Source organism: Diabrotica virgifera, chromosome 5 (genome assembly GCF_917563875.1).
Source record: "Diabrotica virgifera virgifera chromosome 5, PGI_DIABVI_V3a".
NCBI lineage: Eukaryota > Metazoa > Arthropoda > Insecta > Coleoptera > Chrysomelidae > Diabrotica > Diabrotica virgifera.
The window spans coordinates 259,770,197-259,792,819 of NC_065447.1; the positions used below are offsets into that span (position 1 = coordinate 259,770,197).

The window sequence follows — 22,623 nt, forward strand, 5'->3', positions numbered from 1 at the left end:
TGTTAACATCATCATATATGGTTTACATAATGTAATATGTTAAAATGTTATGACTACAAGTCGATGTTAATGGATAAAGTGGAACACATGCTAAAAGGGTGCCATGGTTCCCTGCTCGAAGATGCTAGGTACTTGCCAATTCAATGGGCACAGACCAACTAATTTTTTATTTTTTTTTTCCATATATTTTTATACTCACCCCTGCCTACCACCCCTTTGTACCCCAAGCAGCGTTCCGCCCCTGAAGATTTTACTTAGTTACGTCATAACCTACTTACTCCCAAATTTTGGTGCACTACCTCCATCGTGAGCGCCACAAAAAAAAAATAATAAAAACCGCGAATTTTACCCCTTATAACTACCCTCGTCCACCACTCTGGTTTCCACCTCTGGGGATATTACTTAGTTATGTCATGGTCTACTAATTCCCAAATTTTGGTGCACTATCTCAATCACGAACGTCGCAAAAAACCCCCTATATTTTTTTAAAGTCACCCCTGCCCCACCCTTTTGTCGGCCACGCAGCGTTCCACTCCAGGAGATTTTACTTAGTTACATCATGACCTACTTATTCCCAAATTTTGGCGCGCTATCTCGATCATGAGCGTCACAAAAAAAAATAATAAAAAACGGAATTTTGACTCCTTATAACTACCTTCCTTCCCGACTCTGGTTTCCGGTTCTGGGGATTTTAATTATTTATGTCATGGTCTACTTATACTCAAATTTTGGTGCACTAACTCAATCACGAACGTCGCAAAAAACCCCTTATATTTTTTATATTCACCCCTACTCCCGCCCCTTTGTCGGCCACGCAGCGTTGAGACCCTAGAGATTTTACTTAGGTACGTCATGACCTACTTATTCCCAAATTTTGGTGCACTATCTCGATCATGAGCGTCATAAAAAAAATAATAAAATCCGCGACTTTGACCCCTTATAACTACCCTCGGCCCCAACTCTGGTTTCCGGTCGTTGGTGAAAGTCATGTACACAACTAATTCAACATATCCTCGTATAGTTTTTCCATATTACTTATCACGCACAAAATCCGCTCCCAGCTCTTAGACTATTGTATTCTCAATATTTCTATACGGAGCAGAGACTTAAACTCTTCGCGCATGCGAGCGCCAAAAAATTGATGCCTTGTTTGACGATTTGACGTTTGCCAAAAAATTGATGCCAAAAAATTGACGACAGTTTGGAGAGATTAGTTGTTTCTGGAAACGTTCCGGGGAGAAGATCAAGAGGACGATCACCAACTAGATGGTCTAATCAAATAAAGCATTCAGCTGGAAACTCATTCTACGAAGCTCTTAGAGCAGCTGAAGATAGAGACCAATGTAGAAACATTGTTAGGAATATTGGAAGAAATCACGATCCTCAGTAATGGGGAAACGACAAGAGAGAGAGAGAGAGAGAGAGAGAGAGAGAGAGAGAGAGAGAGAGAGAGAGAGAGAGAGAGAGAGAGAGAGAGAGAGATAGAGAGAGAGAGAAAGAGAGAGAGAGAGAGAGAGAGAGAGAGAGAGAGAGATAGACACGTACATATATATGAGTAGATGTGGAAGAAAGACGAAATAAAAAGAGGAGGAAGAGTTTCTGTCACATTATAAGAATGGATAAAGACAGAACACGTATTAGGACGCTTAGCAGAATTATGGTGGAACGTCGGTCAGTAGGAAGAGGTGGATAAACGAAGTGAGAAATTACAATGTCAAATAACTATCCGCATATGCAGTCGTGTCCGAGAATGAGTTAAGAGGGATGATGTCGCTTCTTACAGGTTTCGAATATTTCATTGTATTACATGAATTACTATTTTTATCTTTTCAAATAATAAGACTTTATCGGCATCCTGACACAATTTAAAGTCTTTTCCAATACAATTTAAAGTACCTAAACTGCACAATTTAGTAGCTTTTTTTAATTTTTATATCATTTAGTAGTCGCACGTCACAGTATTTGTATTATACCATCGTCCAACCAGCTTTATCTAAATTTTCCGTTGTTAAAATATGCAGAAATTATAATTTATTCTTCTTCTTCTTTTAGTGCCTATTCGTTTCGTATATTGGCGATTATTCTGGCTATAATTATTCTATTACCTGATGCTTTAAATAGATTAGCTGTTGTTGTGGAGAACCATTTCCTCAGGTTCTTTAGCCATGATATTCTTCTTCTCCCAATTCCTCGCTTTCCGAATACTTTACCTTGAAGGATTACCTTCAGTAATCTGTATTTAGTGCCGCAACTTTCTCCTTTTAATGGTATACATCACTTCTCTTTCTTTGCCCACTCTTCGTAATACGGTCTCGTTGGTCAAGGTTCATAAATAGACAGGTTGCATGGTAACTTTCCACCAATCAGCGTCGAGAATCTAATGGCGGGAGTGACGTCACCCAGAATGCTGCATTCAAATTCATTCACTTCACGCATTGAAATGAACTCGGAAAGTAGGAATGTATTGAAAATGTGTATATTTAAAAAAAATACGTTTGGATTTTTAATGACTATTTATTTCATATATTCTTTAAAAATGTGGTAGATACCTGTAGAGTTACAAAAATCATAGAATATAATTGCAATTAAATATATGCAGTAGAATAGCATTACTAATACTTAATTAAAGCAGAAGGAGATTCTTTCTTGTGTATATATGGGACTAAATCATTCAAATATTCTAGGTATATTAATAATGGGTTGAATACAATTTACTTTTTTAAATGATTTTGAGTAGGTATATAATAATTTTGAATTGGGGATAATGCATGTAGTACATTATTATAAATTCCTCCTAACATGTAAACCATGGTGAAAAAGAGATTCAACTAAAGATTTATGTATCAAAATTAGTAGTTTTTCCCTTAAGTTTAACATAAGAGCATCTGATTACGTTAGGTACTGGATTATAATATCTAAAACTATTAAACATTATGATTCCATTCAACAGATACCTGTGAAGTTTTACATTAACAGTAAATTATAAAAAAATACAATTTCAGTGCAATAAAGGAAATTTTTCCCATTTTATATATTCTTTAAGTTTATAATTGTTTATTCAAACGATCTTCAGATGGCTGCAATATTGGTTATAATTTTATATGAAACAATTACATATAATAGATCTATTATCTATAGACTTATAGATATATTGTTCAATAAGTCTAAGCAGAATGTAACCTACACAGATGATGTAAACTTGATGTGAAGAACATCAAGAGACATTACAGAACTGTAATGTCTCTATACAAGAATGTCCTTTACTATACAATACAGCAGAAAGAAAATCCAGTAAGTAAGTAGGTACTTAATACAACCACATTAAAATGTATATTAACACTTGTAAAAGAGTTTTGGGTTTAAGTTATTATACTAAAAACACTTAATGCTATCTATAGACACATTATATCTCAAGATATAAACACAAATTAAAACACTAACGATATTTAATAACAAAATATAGCCTCCAAACCACGTATCCTATTATGCTTACAAACAATTCGTAAAATTGATCGTCTGGGTGACGTCACGATGACAATATTTCATTTGTCAATGTCAAAGTTACCATACAACCTATGGTATAGGGACCTTGCTCGTTGGTTATCTTGTCCGTCCATGATATCCTTAGGATTCGCCTGTATAGCCACATCTCGAAGGCTTCAAGTTTTTTCTCCGTTGCTTCACTGAGTGTCCAGGATTCAACTCCGTAATACAATATTGAGAAGATATAACATCGTAGAAATCTTATTTTTATCTCTAGATTAAAGTTGTTGCTTTTAAAGAGTTTGGCCATGTTATTGAATGCACTCCTAGCCTTCTCTATTCTACACTTTATTTCTTGTGAGTGATCCCATTGTTCGTTTACTATTGTTCCAACATATTTATACTGTTTTACTCGGTCCACTGGTGTATTATTGATAAGTAGTTGGGCGTCTCTAATTTTATTTTTGCTGATGATCATAAATTTACTTTTAGATATACTTACTTGAAGTCCAAATCTTTCACCTACTTAATTTACTTTGTTTGTTAGTTGCTGTAAACTGTTCAAACTGTCTGCAAAAATAACGATGTCGTCTGCATAGCGGATGTTGTTTAGGCGTTCTCCATTTAGAGGTATTCCATATTCGCAATTTTCCAAGGCTTCACTCAATATTTCCTCTGAATATAGGTTAAATAATATAGGTGAAAGTATACAAGTACATACCTATAATAGTAACTATAATTTATTTAGCACTACCTAATTGCTATAATTGATTTTTAATTGTACTGTCAATAAAATTTTAAAAGAGGTGTGAGAAATAACAATTGTTTACTCATCATCATACAAACTCATCGAGTTTTTTGTATCTTTTTGTATTGTATTTAAATTTATGTTTATTCATCGTATGTTTTTAAGATTATTGTTATTATTTTATTTATGAATAGCGCAGATAAATGATAATAATATTATGTGGACATTGTTACGTTACAAAGGTTTATACATCAATGTATAATGAGTTGCATACCCATGAGGTCTATTTTAAGTAATATTTAATATGGAGAAATAGAAAATAAAATAATAATAACAAAAAAAATATAGAAACAAAAAGAAAAAAAAAGTAAAAAAAGTATAATAAAAAGAAACACTATTAAACTAATTAAAAAACAAAAAAAAACAACACAATGTATGTAGGTACCTATGTATCTATAAAAATAATATTTTAGTACTTATTTATTTATGAAATAAGAAATTTATGACTACAAATCTGTAATCAAGCACAAACAAATCTGGCTAAATAACTCTGTCAAAGCCATTTTTCGGAAAAAAAACTACGTGTGTCTTCTGCATAAACTTTCACGAGTCGGTATAGAAGTTGGGCATAGCTGTGAGTTTTTTGTCAAACCTCAGTTAAATGGATCTCCTGGTCAGATAAGTCAGATTTTTATTTGCGGTTTGTACACTTTGCGTCAAAAAAAAACTGATACCACTCCTATAACCGAAAATCGCGTTTTTCAAGTTATGTAAGTTGATCTTGTCAAATGTGTCATTCTAATCTCTAGGGCAACGTTGCCAATCATCCCAATTAAGTACCCATTCATTGATTCGTGTTTTATTTGTTATAATTTATGAAAATATTTTAATTAAAAAATAATGATAGTTAATAAATCTAGACATAACTTTAAATTATTATGTTTAAATTAAAATCGAGAAGCGTGATTGGTTTCTCGTAAGTTGTACTGTAAATACAAAACTCTGTTGAGTTGTGGGATACTAGAAAAAACACCCGGGAAAAATAAAAAAATTTATTTGAAATTAATACAATATGAATAACTTTTACAGTGAACAAGTGTGGAATTTAAATATATGTATTACAATTAGAAAGTGCGGAAATATTAATATTTTGTCATAGCTCCATTATTAATCACTTCTTGTAATCTTCTTAGCACCGAGAAATAAATGTATGTTATAAATTTTCATCTACGTCCGAGCTTTCCCAGGTTTCTTCAATGATGGTCAATTGGTAGTGAGAAAAATAATACCTATCTAAAACCTTTATACATATTTAAACGTAAATTTTTTGTATTTAGATAATAATGGTGCAATTCCGTTATCTGTTATGGCAATAACGAAATGATTCACGAACTATTGTATCCAGTCTGAACACAGGTTTACATTGGAAAAAAAGTGTACCAGTTTTTTTTTATGACGGGAAGTGTACGTCCAGTATATTTTTTTGTAAATTGAAAGAAAGGTCAGTCACCTATCCAGCGATATGAAGTTCTTCAAAATAGGTTGTCAAAACACTGAGTAATTAATTTTTAAAATGAGTGTTGCAACGTGGATATCACATAACTAAATAACGTAACTGAGCAAAATGATATTATGTTATGTGATTTCCACATTGCATCTCTCATTTTAAAAATTAATTGCTCACTCATTTGGCAACCGATTTTAATAAATTTTATATCGCTGTATAGGTAAATGACCGTTTTTTCAAGACGCAAAAAATATACTGGGTGTTTTAATAAAAAAAGTCAACAACGTTTTTTTTTTCAAAAATCCGCCATTTTTTATTTAAAACCGATATAACAAATGGTCATTTACCTAAAAACTTGAAAAAACGGTCATTTATGTATCCAGCGATATAAAATTTTTTAAAATTGGTTTTCAAATGACTGAGCAGTTAATTTTTAAAATGAGAGATGAAATGTGGAAATCACATAACTTGCTTAGGTTATGTTATTTAGGTAAGTGATATCCACGTTGCACCTCTCATTTTAAAAATTAATTACTCAGTGATTTGACAACTGATTTTGAAAAACTTTATATCGCTAGATAGGTGAATGACCTTTCTTTCAACTTACAAAAGAATATACTGGATGTTCCATTAAAAAAAGTCAACAAAGGTTTTTCATAAATCCGCCATTTTTTATTTCGTATTTGAAAGCGATATAAAAAATTCCATCCATTCAGACAAAACTTTTACTAAAATAAATCATTTCAGTGAAAACCGCATATTTCTATTTGAGCCGTTTAGAAGTTACAGGCAGTTAAAATGGGGGAAAATATAAGTGGACACCCGGTATATTATGGGATTAAAACCTTAGATTTTACAAGATATAAACGGGAACAACAGAGCTATGATGGTCTTTTGGACCTGCGTCGTACAGGTTGAAAAACGCTGCTTTAGTTATAAAAATCAATTGCATCGATTTGATTTAAAAATTTATTTTACACTTTTTTAAATATATGTATGTACAGTATTCTAACATTTTTTTTAATGTCTCTCTAACAGAAGTCCAAACGATCACATACATCTTGAGGTTCATGCTTGTGGCATTCTTCGTAGATTTTGTCAACTTTTGGAAGTAAGTGTTGTTCGCAAAATTCTCCTAAGGTACCTGGTAATATGCGGCATATTAAGCTGGCATCTCTTTCAACTTCGTCCTATAAGAATATAAAACTTTTAGTCATTTAAACTTTATATATTACTTTAAATACAGGAACTACACAGGGGTATGATAATAACACATATTCAACGAACGAGTGTTGGGAACCATGCACAAAGAGCAAGAATTGATCAACGTCATAAAAATAAGAAAGCTTCAATACTTCGATAATATAATGAGAGGAGCTAAATATCGCTTACTCCGGTTGATCATTCAGGGTAAAATGGAAGGAAAACGCTGAGTTGGAAGAAAACAACTGTCCTGGCTGCGTACCATTAGACAATGGACAGGTGGAAAAGTGGAGTAAGTTTTTCATATAGCTTCCGACCGAGAAACATTTCATCAGCTTGTTAATACGAAGATAGCCAACGCTTGAAACAAGCACAGCACACAAAGAAGAAGAAGAAGATAACAACGAACACGCTCAGTAAACTATATGGCAAAATAATAAAGCATATGATATGCAAGGAATACCACTTTTATAGATCACAAGAATAAAACGGCTTTAGAACAGGCAGATCGACTATTATTGCACATTCTGCCTATCACAAATACTGGAAGAAAGACCGTAAGAAATAACGAAGAAAAGCATAATATTATGATCCTGTTTCTATATTAAAACTATGGGAAGTCTTGGATAAAATATCATAAACGTGGTCATAATAAATTATACTAAAGTAATGTATAGAGGTTATCTTATTTATCGTATGGCACCTGACACATTTACATTTACATATATTTTGTATAAGACAATACATAGGTTCAGAAACGTACATCTAACTTATTTACATCGTCTATCGACTCTGAGTCGCCATCAGGAAATCCTCTGACCTGCCATGGTATGATCTTGTGGGACACTGTTCTTTGATGTGATAGATGGTTTGTGGTTGTCCACAATCACAGAGTGGGGATGGTCGTTTACCCCATTTGTGCATCATGTACCCACATCTGCCGTGTTGGGTTCTGATTCGGTTTAGCATAGACCATGTGTTGCGTGGTAAGTCAAAGCCTGGTGATTTTTGTGTGATGCAGGGTAAGTTTCTATTTTGTTGTTCCATCCATTCTCGAGTCCATGTTGTAGTTAAATTAAACTCATTTTCCACAGCAACCTTTGCTGTTTTTATTGGTGGTTGTCTGGAGCATACTATATCTTCATGGATTGGCAGGTTCTCGTTAACTACTATCTTTCTTTACTCACTAGTGGGTCCGTATGCGTCGTTGTTTGGGTAGTGGAATGTGGCTCAGTACTGGGAGCCATTACGTAGAGGTGGATTTGATAACTCCAGCAATCATTCTCATTGTATTATTCAATTGGGCATCTACTTTGTGTATATGTGGGCTGTTAAGCCATGCTGAAGAGCAGTATTCCGCAGTTGAGAAGACTAGGCTCAGGGCAGATGATCGCAAGGTGAAAGTCGATGCTCCCCATGTTGTGCCGCACAGCTTCTGGATGATGCTGTTTCTGGATTTAAGTTTTTCCGCTGTTTTGGTCAGATGTTCCTTGAATGATAGGGTTCTGTCAAGTCACCCAAGGTACTCTGGTGTTTTATTGTAGGCGAGTGTGATGTTTTCGAACTGAATATTGAGTATTCTTCCTGCAAGCTTGGGGTGTAGAGCTAGTTCTCGTCCGTAGTGGAATACTACACGTGCACCCTGGGTAACGCTAAATGAACTAGCAAATACTGGCGGTCAGATAATCTTAGGATCTCCTGACCAGAGACACATTAAAATGCCGATAGACGTTATTTATAGAAGTACCAGTGCCAAAATAAAAACAGGCAATATACTTGTTTGCCGGAATAAGAAAAAATGGATTAAGTCATACGAAAATATGTAGTCAACATAAAAATATATTTTTTATGCAAAACTGGAACAGAAAATGGGCTCGTGTAGTACCAAAAATGTCGTACCAAATATAGCACCAAAAGTCAATTTCGTTCTTAGTCGTTATAGTAGGGGAGTAAAGTATGCTAAATTTGCAGTCACTCGAGCGTTATGGGGACCAATTGGGTTGTGATTATTAGGTCCTAAAATCAAAAAAAGTTAAGTAAAATTTTCCACTTTCGAGGGCGCTTGTCATTTTTTAATTTAATTTTCCATTTCCAGCAATCGTTTTTTCCGATTATAGCGCCATCTATCCATAATTCGAAAAAATATCTCGAATAAAAGTTGCTTATTTTTACGTAAATAATCCAAATCTACAATAAAAATTTGGGGGTCCCATTTGAGATTTTAAAGTAACCCCCCACCCCGCCCCCGTGGGGGGTCGTGTTTGATACTATTCGATAGATTTTTCAAAAATATTTTGAAAGTGTATTTTGCAGTTGTTCGATCTGATGTTCATTTTGCGAAATATCGCGGGGTTTGTATTTAAAATTTTAAATTTACCCCCCACCCCTCTCCGTGGGTGGTCATGTTTAGTACCATTCGATAGATTTTTGAAAAATATTAAAGACGTATTTTTTAGATTTCGATCTGACGTTCATTTCGTGAAATATTCGCTTTTCTTTTGTGAAACTTTTTAACTCACCCATTTCCTTACGCCCCGCTCAAATCGTCAGATTGTTGAAATATACACTCTCTTGCATGTAACAAACTTACCTTATCTTAATCTGACAAGTTCGAGTATTTTTAACCATAGATTTTTTTTTTCGGGCCCCCCTTAACGAACCTCCCTGTGTTAAGAGCCAATATATGGTAGAGGTACATCTGCAGGGTACCAGGTTTCTCCCATATGATAATCTGACGCGCTCGAGTAACTGCAAAAATCCCCGCTTGGGCTCCCCTACCATTACTAAGAACGAAATTGACTTTGTTCTATCCAACAATATTGCTACCATAAAAAATGTCCGTATGATGATTTTATGACCAAATCGATAGCTCTCAATTAATGAAAATCTTTCTTGATGGTACTGAAGAAGTGGGAGGCCCGAAATAACAACATAAACGCAATAAACTGTCTGATAAAACCAGAATAATGCTAAAACAAAGAAGGGAAATGAAATTATATTGAATATATTTACGAAGTTCTAAGACCTAAAAAAACTAATGTGGTAGTATGGGTTTGTATACTTGGATTATCGTCATCATGAGCCGTTTTAAGTACATTGCTAAACATAGGCCTTCTGTAAATAATTCCATTTCATCCAATCATGAGCATTTTGAATCCAGTTGTGCTGGATACGCTCGATATCCTGTCCTAGCTGTAAGTCGCTCGATAAGTCCTAGTTCTAAAATTTTCTTGGTCCGTCTTCTGTCACTAAATCTAGTAACATGGACTTTCTGGTTACATTTCAACGTTGTAATTGTTTTAACTGAGTCCACAATACCAGCTTGTCTTCTATTTGATTTAAAACTCTGTTTCTGAGGAACATATTTAACACTAATCTCTCTCTGTACCAGTTAATTTAATTGATCACTGTTCTGGTAAGGGTCAATGTTTCTGCTCTATATGTTAGAACTTTGAGTACACACTCATTAAAACCTTCCTTTTCAAATAAAAAGGAATATCTAATTTAAAGTCTTCCCTCAATTTTCCGTAGGCTTCCCATAGTATCTCTATTCTCCTGTATATCTCTGTTGTTTAATTGTCCCTTTCTAATTTAATTCTGTGGCCCAGATTACTTAACACTTGTGAAAATGTCGCCATCGTAAATTTTCAATACTGCAATCTGTAAGAACTCTTAAGATGAATTATGCTGGATGCAGCCCAATGCTTGTTGGACGTCTCAAAGTTTACAAATATTAATATCAATGGCTTGTTTTATTCTATGTCTTTCCCTAAGGAATTTATTACTTGTAGACGGTCATTTGTTTTTAAAGCCTCTCCTAAATTCGGCTAGCTCTAGTGCTTGGTGAAAATCTAGCTTAGGTCCCAGTCAATAGGAGTATTGAATTCTGCGTTCTGATAGAAACATATAAAACATCAAATAAAAAAGAGAATATAAAACACTATGATGTATTACATACTAAAGAAATGAAAAGAGGGACATTTGATGGATAAAACACTGCTCATGAAGCTTACCAATGGTAATCTCTCTTCGACCAACTCATCGATAACAGTTGCAAACGTTATGCAAGCATCGCACTGAAACCTGGAAAAAAAATATTTTTTTATTCATATTTATAAAATTTAAAATGAAACTAAAAGATACATCGTTTTGTTTCAGAGGAAACCATTACACTTTTACGTATGTTTCACCCTTTTGGGATCTTTAGGGAGGTCTACAGTCTGCTCTGAATAATAACGAAAATCAACCGTCTTATTAAGCAAAATTATATGAAATAATTTATGTGCTGTTAGACGCTACAACGACATTCCTAAGCATTTTATAATTTTGATCATTTTATGATTATTTACTTACTCCTCTGGGTCAGGCTCGGGCTCAGGGGTGGGGGGATGATGGGTAGGTTTCTCTGGCATATTAGCTGTTTTGGCGTTGACGGTAAGACCTAAAAACAAATAAATTTTATAACTAGAAAATAGACGGTTTCGTTTTGATTTAAATCTATCTCCTGCCATCCTTCAAGAAGGCTATGCAAAAATATAAACTTAAATCAATACTTTTGATCTTCTCGGTATAAAATAAACTATTTATACCGTAGTAAAGTTACAACGACCTCTAACGGGGAATTCGTGTCGACATTCATTTCAAATAGATTTTACAATAAAGTAAAGAACATTCAGTGCAATTGGCATCTTAACAATAAAATAATGAAAAGTTCCAATCGGACTACTTCTTCTGCTTCTTCTTCCTTCTTGTATGTACCTGTCTCTTTTTCAAAATTAGCCTCCTAAATTGTTTAAATTATCGCACCAACTTTTTCTTGGTCTGCCAATACTTCTTCGTCCATTTGGTGCCTTACCTCGTGCTATTCGTACTATCCTATCATCTGTCATTCTGCTAATGTGTTCATTCTACTCCTGTTTTCGTTTTGTCACCCATTCATTTATGTCTTCTACATTGCATGCTCTTCTTGTGTTTTCGCTTCTCTCCCTATCCAACAAACTTTTCCCTGATATTCGTCGGAGTATTTTCATCTCTGTTGTTTCTAGTAGTCGTCTCGTTTTAGATGTGTCAGGTCTTGTCTCCGCCGTGTATGTCAATAGAGGTCTAATTTCTGCTTTATAGATTCTTGCTTATCTGTCTTGTCTTATTTGTTTGTTTGTGTTGATTTGTGTCTAAAAATTCGTGAATGTATTTAAAGTTTTTAAACAAAGCAATTAGTTATTGCGGATTTTACGAGCGTTTTTTTTTATTAATAACATTTTAATTTTTAACGTAATAAGTAAAAGAACATTTGCTCATTGAAAGCTGTTAGCAGCGAGTTATCGTCAGCAATGATGTTAGAGACTCCAGTGGCGTATCAACCGAGCAGGTAACATGAACACCTTTTCAACAGGCTTTTATTCCCAACCAAATTATGAACAAAATGTAAAAATCATGGCTCCAATAATCCAAAATCCTATACAAATTCCCACTTGTTCCCAACAACCTACTGATTCACTACAAATAAACCAAACAAATGAACAAACTCCAACAGCCAGTATTGAAGAACAGCAATGGAATGAGGTTACCGGAAAAAGATTAAGAAGCAATTCAGAAATGCCTAGAAGTAACAAAAGACAAACAAAACTTGGTGAGTACTGGTTAAGTAAACCTATAACAACACAAAATCAATTTAAAGCACTAAGTTCAATAGATGAGAGTGACAATTTGGAGGACACAGTTAAAAATACAGATGCAAAGCCAAAACCACCTCCAATATTTGTATCAGGCGTGCAGATCTGCAAGCCTCTTATCGATCTCGTGCAACAAGTAGCAGAAAATGATTTTATCACTAAAGCTATCAACAGCGAACAAATAAAAATTCAACCAAAATCAGACAAAGCATACACCGCCATAATAAATGCTCTAAAAACAAAAAACACGGACTTCCACACTTATAAACCTAAAAGTGAAAGACACTACCGAGTGGTCCTTAAAGGCATGCACCCCACGACAAATGTAGAAGAGATAAAAGAAGACCTTAAAACCAAAAACCATAATGTTATAAATATATGGAATATACTACATGACCAAACAAAAAAATCGTTGCCTATGTTCTGCACTGATCTAGAAACAACAGATAATAACAAGGACATCTATAACATTAAACAAGTAATGCATTCCATAGTAGAATTCGAAGCACCGCATGTCAAGAGAATAATTCCGCAATGTAGTAGATGTCAAAAATACAACCACACAAAAAGCTTCTGCAATAAACAACCGTGCTGTGTCAAATGCACAAAACCTCATTACACTAAAGAATGTCCAAGGAAAACCAGAGACAGTAATGTTAAATGTGCTAACTGTGGTGAAAATCATCCCGCAAATTATAGAGGGTGTGAAGTTCACAAACAATTACAAAAACTTAAATTCCCTAACTTGAGACGATATAACACGAGGACAAACCAAGATAGAACTACAACAGTCAACTATGTGCAACCTGGAATAACATATGCACAAGCAACGCAAGCAGTTAACCAGCCAGCCTCCAACCAAACTACTACACAACATATTATACCAAATGAAACTAATAACCACACAGACATGTCAGAACTGAAAGACATGTTAAAAAAACTAACGGAACAAATGAGCACTAGGCTCAACCTCCTAACCATGATTCTCAACCAGAAATGACTCAGTTACTAAAGCTAGTATTATGGAACGCCAATGGCTTAAGTCAACATATAGAAGAATTAAAACTATTTATTAACACACAAAAAATTGACATAATGCTGATTAAAGAAACTCATTTTACATCAAAAAACCACATTCATATTCCACGATTTACAACTTATCATACGCAACATCCCAACGAAAAAGCACATGGAGGCACTGCAATAATAGTTAGTAATAAACTAAAGCACTACGAAATACAAAAACATGAATGCGACTATCTACAGGCCACCAGCATTTTTGTGGAAGATCAACTAGGCCCACTAACAGTATCAGCTATATACTGTCCGCCAAAGCACAATAACAAAACGGAACAGTTTGAAAATTTCTTTAAAACATTAGGAAATAGATTTATAGCAGGAGGAGATTTTAATTCTAAGCATACTACCTGGGGATCCAGAATTATTACCACAAAAGACAGAGAACTTCTTAAAGCTATAAACGCGACCAATGCAAATTATCTCACCACAAGGGAACCAACTTACTGGCCTACCGACAATGCAAAAATACCTGATCTACTCGACTTCTATATTGTTAAAGAAATTAATGTTAAATTGGCAAAAGTAGAATCTTGTTACGATCTACCCTCTGACCACTCTAGCGTAATCGCGACATGGTATGCACAAATAACAAACAGTACTAAACAACCATCACTATACAGTACAGTAACAAAACAGACTGGAGCATTTTCAAGACTAAACTAGATGAACTAATTGACATAAACATCCCATTGAAAACAGAAAGTGACATCAACGCAGCAGTAGAAAATCTTTAGAAATCTATACAAGAAGCTGCTTGGTATGCTACCCCTGACTGCTACCAAACAGAATTTACAGAGCATTGCCCAACTGAAATAAAGGAAATGATTGCTAGAAAGAGAAAAATAAAGGAGGAGTGGCGAAAAAAAGAACGCCTAAGAACAAGATAAAATTAAATAAAATCACCAAGGAAATTAAACTACAATTGCACAATATCAAAAATAATAAAATACAAGAATATCTTACAGGTTTATCAGCAAACGCAGATAGTGAATATTCCCTTTGGAAGGCCACGAGAAAAATCAAACACCCGAAACAACAAATAACAACAATAAGGAAATAAGATGGAAACTGGTGTAGAAATAATAAGGAAAAAGCCGAGGCACTTGCAAATCATCTCACTAATGTATTCCAGCCACATCCCATGGAAGATGGTGACACAGAGGAAGAAATAAATGACTTCCTGGAATCGCCCTACCAGATGGACTTATCTATTCAAAAAATCACCACTCAAGAAGTTAGAAATATTATCCAGCATGAAATCAGCCCAAAAAAAGCTCCAGGGTATGACCTGATTAACGGGAAAGTACTGCAGCAATTGACATGCAAAGGTCTGAAAATGATAACGCAAGTATTTAATGCAATATTTAGGCTAGGTTAGTACCCAGAACAATGGAAAGTTGCTCAAATTATTCTCATACCCAAGCGAGGGAAAAATAAAACTCAGGTGACTTCATACAGACCAATAAGCCTGCTACCTGTCCTATCAAAAATCTTGGAAAAACTTCTCCTTAAACAATTATCACCAGTTATAGAAGAAAGGAAGCTAATTCCCCAACACCAATTTGGGTTCAGAACACAACACGGAACGATAGAACAGGTACATAAACTGGTAAAACACATCAGAAGTGATCTAGAAAATAAAAGGTATTGTTCTGCTGCATTCCTGGAAATTGGTCAGGCCTTCGACAATGTATGGCATGCTGGTATGCTCTTTAAACTAAAGAAAAACCTTCCTAATCCTTTTTATCAAATCCTAAAAAGCTATATTTCCAACTGACAATTCCTAGTCAAGCAGGATAATGAATGCACAAGCCTAAGACCAATAAAAGCCGGAGTACCACAAGGAAGTGTCTTGGGACCGATATTGTACTTGCTCTACACTGCTGACCTACCCACAAGTGACAGAACACCGTGTGCAACTTTTGCTGATGACACTGCTTTACTAGCCTCTCACCATGATCCAAATACAGCATCCAGAATTCTTCAGAAAGACCTTAGTAATATACAACGATGGCTTAAAAAATGGAAGATAAAGGCGAATGGGAGTAAATCCATCCATGTAACCTTCACCATGAAAAGACAAACATGTCCATCTGTAACACTAAATGAAACGCAACTCCCACAAATCGATACTGTCAAGTACCTAGGAATCCATCTTGATAGGAGATTAACTTGGAAAAAACACATTTTTACAAAAAGAAAACAACTAGGAATAAAATTCCGACAAATGTACTGAATCATCGGTCGTAAATCTCAACTATCTCTTGAAAACAAACTGCTGATATATAATTCTATATTAAAACCAGTGTGGACCTATGGTATCCAATTTTGGGGGACAGCCAGTCAAACTAACCTAGAAATACTGCAGAGATTCCAGAACAAAGTCCTTAGAACAATGCTGAATGCCCCTTGGTACGTGCCAAACTATGTGATAGAGCAAGACCTCAATGTGCCATCCATAAAAACAGTAATAACGGAATATTACAAAAAATATTCAAAGAGACTAGAATCTCATCCAAACGAGTTAGCCAGCAACCTCACTGATGACCACAATGATGTACGACGCCTGAAGAGATTCAAAGTAGTGGACCTAGCAAGAAGATTCGAATAATCTGTGATAACTAAACTTTTTAACTTGTTTTAATTTAATTTATGTAAAGAGGATGATCACTGGATCTCCCTCTACAGGTCAAATTTTCAATTTTTGTCAAATAATTTACCTATTGTCCTTAGTTAAGGACAGATTGTAGATATTACAATATTAAAAAAAATGTGTTTGTTGTTCCAGATTGTGTCATTAAGAGATCCCGCCGCGTTATTTGCTTTTATTCTTTGTTGTCGTACTTCGTCTTCCACATCTTTGCAACTAGTTATATATCTTCCCAGATACCTAAACCTTGCTTCTTGCTTTATTATTTTCCATTAATTTCGATTTTACATGGTTTCTCAAAATTGTATTTCTTTGACTGTTGTATTGAAGATGTGTGTTAATATTTGGAAACCAAACGGACTAAAATTTTTCAAAATGTTTGCGGTCTTATCGGACCATTATTAATGATAACTGGAATACTTGCGACATAATGTTCATATTTTTTGATTTAACTCAAAAGAAACATACAACTTACTGGAAATATCAAGTGGCAATAATTTTGTTTCAAAACTAAAAATTAATCAGAAAACGGTAATCTTCCGACGTACTTCTGAAGTAAGAATGAATATTGGAGGTCAAATATCTATTATCGATTTTATAGATATAGATGATAGACGATTCATATTTTTATAAAAAAATGGATTTTTATACAAAAATGGATAGCGAAAAACCACAGAAATGTATATAATATCCAAGCGAAGGAGTCGAAGAAAGTTGGGAAAAAATTCGAGCAAACTTAGCTAAAGAAGTTGTGGACGAAGGCAAGATAAAAAACTCAGGACATGCAGGACATGTAGTACTCTTGAGTACCATACACTACTCAGGAGTACGGTATGGTACTGAAAAAATCGTCAAATATGTAAAAGCTAACCGATAAGATGGCAGCTCATGTGGTAAGATCAGAGGAAAACAGAGTGGTAAAGATAGTTTTCTTTGAGGGACCAATACAAGAAAGCTAAGCACTTTCAGAAAAAAATGAACGGATCATGTTGAAGTTGATTTATCTAGGATTAGTTGACACCAATGTGACATGGAAGCTAAACGTCTCGTAGAAAATGGAAGGTTATAGTCGATAAGGAAGTATACATATGAAGAAATATATACCAGATAAAAAAAAAAACAAGTAAAACTAGTAGAGTAGTATAACAAAGACCTTTACTTACCGACGCAAAACAAAAGAGTCAAAACCAATGCGGTATTCATGTTTTAGAATTGTATTTCACAATATCTTTAATTGTGGGTTTAACTTTATATATATAAAAAATGAAGTACTTGAATAATAATGTTTTTGTTTTTATTATTGATACTCCCCTCTTAGTCTTTTTTTTTCACACCGTTTTACATAACCGATAATACTGATTAAATTATTGAATTAATAAATATGGCTATCGAAAAAAAATTATAATTAGAACAAGTGTTCCTTTCTTGAATAAGAGTGAGAAAAAAAGAGTAAGACAGAGAGGGAGATAAAGAGAGAGAGAGAGAGAAAGAGAGAGAGATAGTGAGAGAGAAAGAGAGAGACAGAGACAAGGGAAAATAGAACGAGGAGTTTTTCTCAAACATCAGTAAGGGATGGAATGGAATTATCTGCTTTGACAATGGCAAGTCCACTCCGGAAAACCACAGAAAACATATACATACAGTGTGCGCAAAAACTCCGGTATTCTCTGTTTACGTCTAAACTATGGAGTATATAAAAAATGTTTATTATTAAACAGGGTTAGTCGGAAAAACGTAATGACACAATATTGTGTTTTTTAAATGGAACACCATATATATAATAGTTATTTATGAAACAGTTCGTGAAGTATACTTTTTACGAACGCACGCGATATTTAGAGCACCAGCGACAGATGAGCGAGTGCTATACATCGCGTAAGTTCGTAAAAGGTACTTCACGCACAGTTTAATACAATATTAATTTTATTTACTCTACCATAAACAAATAAAAAGACTGTAACTCTTCGTCACTGAAATTTATTTCTATTCTACAATTTTTAGAATTTTGACATTTAAAAATTCTAACTCCTTTCAAACCACAAAACTGTCACAACTTTTGTCGTAATTTATTGCTCATTATGTCAACACCATGACAACGAGAAAGTTAAGGATATTTGATTAATATGAAAGTGTGTTAAAAACAGTGCGAAAAAGTAAGTCCCATTTAAAATACATTGTTACTTCACGCACACTTTAAACACTTTACGCACTGCTATCTATAATAACAGTTTTCACAAACTAAAAACTTATACATAATATGACGTAGAGTAGATATAGTTTTTTCCTAACAAGTGCAGAAAGTCATTCTTTTCCGCACGCGACTGCAGTTTGCCGAACGACGCGAAGCGGGAGTTCGGCAAGCAGTCGAGTGCGGAAAAGAGACTTTCTGCAAGAGTCAGGAACAATAATTTTTCTAATAGTCTTTAAAAAATTACCAAATATTAATCAATTAATTTAATTAATATGAAAATACATACACAAATTAATTCTTTGACAAGGTTGTCAAAACCAAATTTTCAATATAATTAGTTAGCATGACGACGATCTTGGTTTCCATGACGATGATTCAAAACGACTGTTATCGTCTACCGATTTGACTTTCGAATGTTATGTCAAAATAATTTTATTTCATCGAATTGTCGCGCTATTTTCATTAAAACAGGAACACAATAAGATATATTTGAAATAAATTAGTAAATAATACCTAAATATTAGATTATTGCATGTATTATAATTACCTTAAAGCCATATTACCATATCGAAATTAACATGCGTGCGGAAAAGTAAAAACCGCGTGCGGAAAAGTAGCACGCGTGCGGAAAAGTAACACGCGTGCGGAAAAGTGAAACTTTCTAAGCTAAAATGCGTGCGCGAAAGTAGACATTTTTGCACGCTCGTAGAAAAAAGTGATTTTTGAACATATTTTATAGATTTTTGTAGATTTAATCTATAAAATATTTGCAGTTTTAATGAGAAAAGTGGTAATATTTAAAAAGCTGGGAATTAGGAAAAATGTAAATATGTCAAAATTTTCCGAGTATACATCTATAGTGTTTACCCTTGAAAAATACCATCGTTTACACTACTATAGCAGTAATCAATATAGTCCTGTCGCCAGGAGGGGTACAACGGCCTCCTTAATTCAGATGGACTTACCCAAGTTTTTTTATGTAGTTTGACCCGTAGAACACGAATTTTTTGGGTAACAGTTGATCCGGATGTCGATAAGATTGTTATAAACAAAGAACTTGAGGAATTACATAACAGCGATTTTTCGCAAAACAAAACATTTGATTGTATCTTTTGGGTGATTCTCAGCAAAAAATGATCCTACAAGTTTTTTCGCAGGATGCATAGTTTTCGAGATAAACGCGGTTGAACTTTCAAAAAATCGAAAAAGTGTAATTTTTGAACCAGAATAACTTTTGATTAAAAAATAAAATAGCAATTCTGCTTAATGCATTTCAAAGTTCAAGTCAAATTCTATCATTTTTAATTATTTGCATTGCAAAAAAATTAAGTTTTTATTTGTTAAAGAAAGCCATAAACACATAGTGTTTCCCGTGCCCAATGCATGCGTTTTAATGTACGTAATCTACGTAGTGCGCGCCTACTCGTTCAGTTTCAAACGAGAAATGCATTGAAAACATCATTTAATCACTATGTGTTTATAGCTTTGTTTAACAATAAAAAAATTAATTTTTAGCAATGAAAGTAATAATCAAAGTAATCAAAACCGAGAGAATTTGACTTGAACTTTCAATACCCTAAGCAGAATTGCTATTTTATTTTTCAATCAAAAGTTATTCGGGTTCAAAAATTGCAAATTTTCGATTTTTTGAAAGTTCAACCACGTTTATGTCGAAAACTATGCATCCTACGAAAAAACTTGTAAAAACATTTTTTGCTTAGAATGACCCAAAAAATACGAAAAAATGTTTTGTTTTGCGAAAAATCGCTGTTATGTGATTCCTCAAGTTCTTTGTTTATAACAATCTTATCGTCATCCGGATCGACTGTTACCCAAAAAATTCGTGTTCTACGGGTCAAAATACATAAAGAAAACTTGGGTAAGTCCATCTGAATTAAGGAGACCGTTGTACCCCTACTGGCGACAGGACTAATAAGGGGGATATATTTAAAATAATTTTTTTTTAAGTCTGTTAAAACCAGAGTAACTTAATCATCCTTACTTTCATATTCGAAATGTGATGTTACAGACGCATTTTAAGAATTTAGTGGATGGAACGTGTGATATTGGATCCTACGTAGAATGGACAAGAAATGCGGGATAACTAACTCCATCAAAGAGCGCAAACTAAAATATCTTAATCATGTTATGAGGAATGAACAGAGATGTGACTTGTTGCAACTCATTATTCAGGGCAAGCTATTTGGAAAAAGAATACTAGGAAGAAAAAGCAATAACTTGGCTTAACAACCTGGGAAAGTGGTTTAACACATCGACAACCGGACTATCCAGAATAGCAGCAATCAAAGTTAGGATAGCCATGCTGATCGCCAACATCCGGAACGGATAGGCACCATAATAGACTAAGAGCCGCTATAGGTGAAAATTCTTAATCATTTTAGGCACGATGGGACCCTATAACTTAAATAGTAGAACCTAAAAGAAAACGTTTGAACACTATGCCGTCACTTTTCAGTGGCACATCCGTCGACAGTGGCGCATCAAACTTTCCACTTATGGACGGGATACATAAATTAAAAAATACCCTCCCTAATTACCAGAATTTAATTTTTTTCATTTTTTTAAATTTTATGTGATTAAGACATAAGACTCATCGTAATTTTAACCCACCACCCCCTTCTCCCTGCCCCCACCATCAAAAATTTTATTTTTCGATTTTATTTTTTTTTTGGTGGGATGCAATCAATTTTAAAATTTCAAAAAATTTACACGCATAGTTAAGGGTTTTATAAAACACGTCTATTTTTTATAGACCTGTAGGTTGAGTGTACATAACCTCAAAAAATTTAAAAAATTTTTTTTTTTGAAAAAAAGTATATAACTTTTTTTTGGGGATAGCTGCAGATCTAATTTTTTCCTAGTCTTATGTATTTTATCAAACACTATATTTCTAATTTTTTTCAGATTTTTCTGTAACGTTGGTCACCTTCAAAAATCCAAAAAACTGTTTTTTAAGGGGGTTTTGGGGGGTTTGAACGTGTTTTTCTGATTTTTAAATATTCTAAAGAACTCAGTTACTTCAAGTTACATATAACCTATAAAAACAAAATTGATTTGATATATTATGAATGTTGTTCTGAAGCTATTTCCTTGTGGCATTTTTATGATTAATTATTTATATGGGAAATAAGCCACAATTAAAATGAAAAAAATAATTTTATTAACGTTTCGACGCCCAAATCGGGTGCCGTTGTCAAAATACATACTTTGTATTTTGACAACGGCACCCGATTTGGGCGTCGAAACGTTAATAAAATTATTTTTTTCATTTTAATTTTGGCTTATTTCCCATATAAATAATTAATCATATATTATGAAGTCTATAAAATAGGGAAAATCCCCCAAAACCCACCAAAAAACAGTTTTTCGGATTTTTGAAGGTGGGGAGACTTACGGAAAAATCTGAAAAAAATTTAAAATATAGTGTTTGATAAAACACACAAGATTAAGAAAAAATTAGACCGGCAGCTATTCCTCAAAAAAAGGTATACGCTTTTTTGAAAAAAAAAATTTTTTTCATTTTTTGAGGTTATGTACACTCTACCTATGGGTCTATAAAAAATAGGCATGTTTTATAAAATCCTCAACTATGCGTGTGAATTTTTTGAAATTTTAAAATTTATTGCATCCCACCAAAAAAAAATAAAAACGAGAAATGAAGTTTTTGATGGCGGGGACAGGGGGAAGGGGGTGGTGGGTTAAAATCACGATGAATCCTATGTGTTAATCACATAGAACTTAAAAAAATAAAAAAAAATTAATTCTGTTAGTAAGTTCTGTTAACTTTTAATTTATTTATCCCGTCCATAAGTGGAAAGTTTGACGCGCCACTGTCGACGCATGTGCCACTGAAAAGTGACGGCATAGTGTTCAAACGTTTTCTTTTAGGTTCTACTATTTAAGTTATAGGGTCCCATCGTGCCTAAAATGATTAAGAAATTTCACCTATAGCGGCTCTTAGTCTATAAGAAGAAAAAGAATCTCATATTCAGAAAAAGATAGCACAGTAAAAGCTCGATAGAACGGACCTCTATCTATTTAACGGATTTCGGATATAACGGACACAAA

At 34.0% G+C, this 22,623-nt stretch overlaps 1 protein-coding gene across 1 annotated transcript; it reads right to left on the minus strand.

Moving 5' to 3' along the window:
- Positions 1-6,689: 6,689 nt before the first annotated feature.
- On the minus strand, positions 6,690-17,622 carry LOC114329039 (uncharacterized). The gene is made up of 4 exons (XM_028278051.2): positions 17,507-17,622; positions 11,295-11,382; positions 10,955-11,024; positions 6,690-6,928 (listed from the first exon to the last, which is right to left on the minus strand). Exons 1-4 carry the CDS (start codon positions 17,544-17,546, stop codon positions 6,770-6,772), a joined length of 357 nt encoding a protein of 118 aa, XP_028133852.1. The 5' UTR covers positions 17,547-17,622; the 3' UTR covers positions 6,690-6,769.
- Between the last annotated feature and the right edge of the window lie 5,001 nt (positions 17,623-22,623).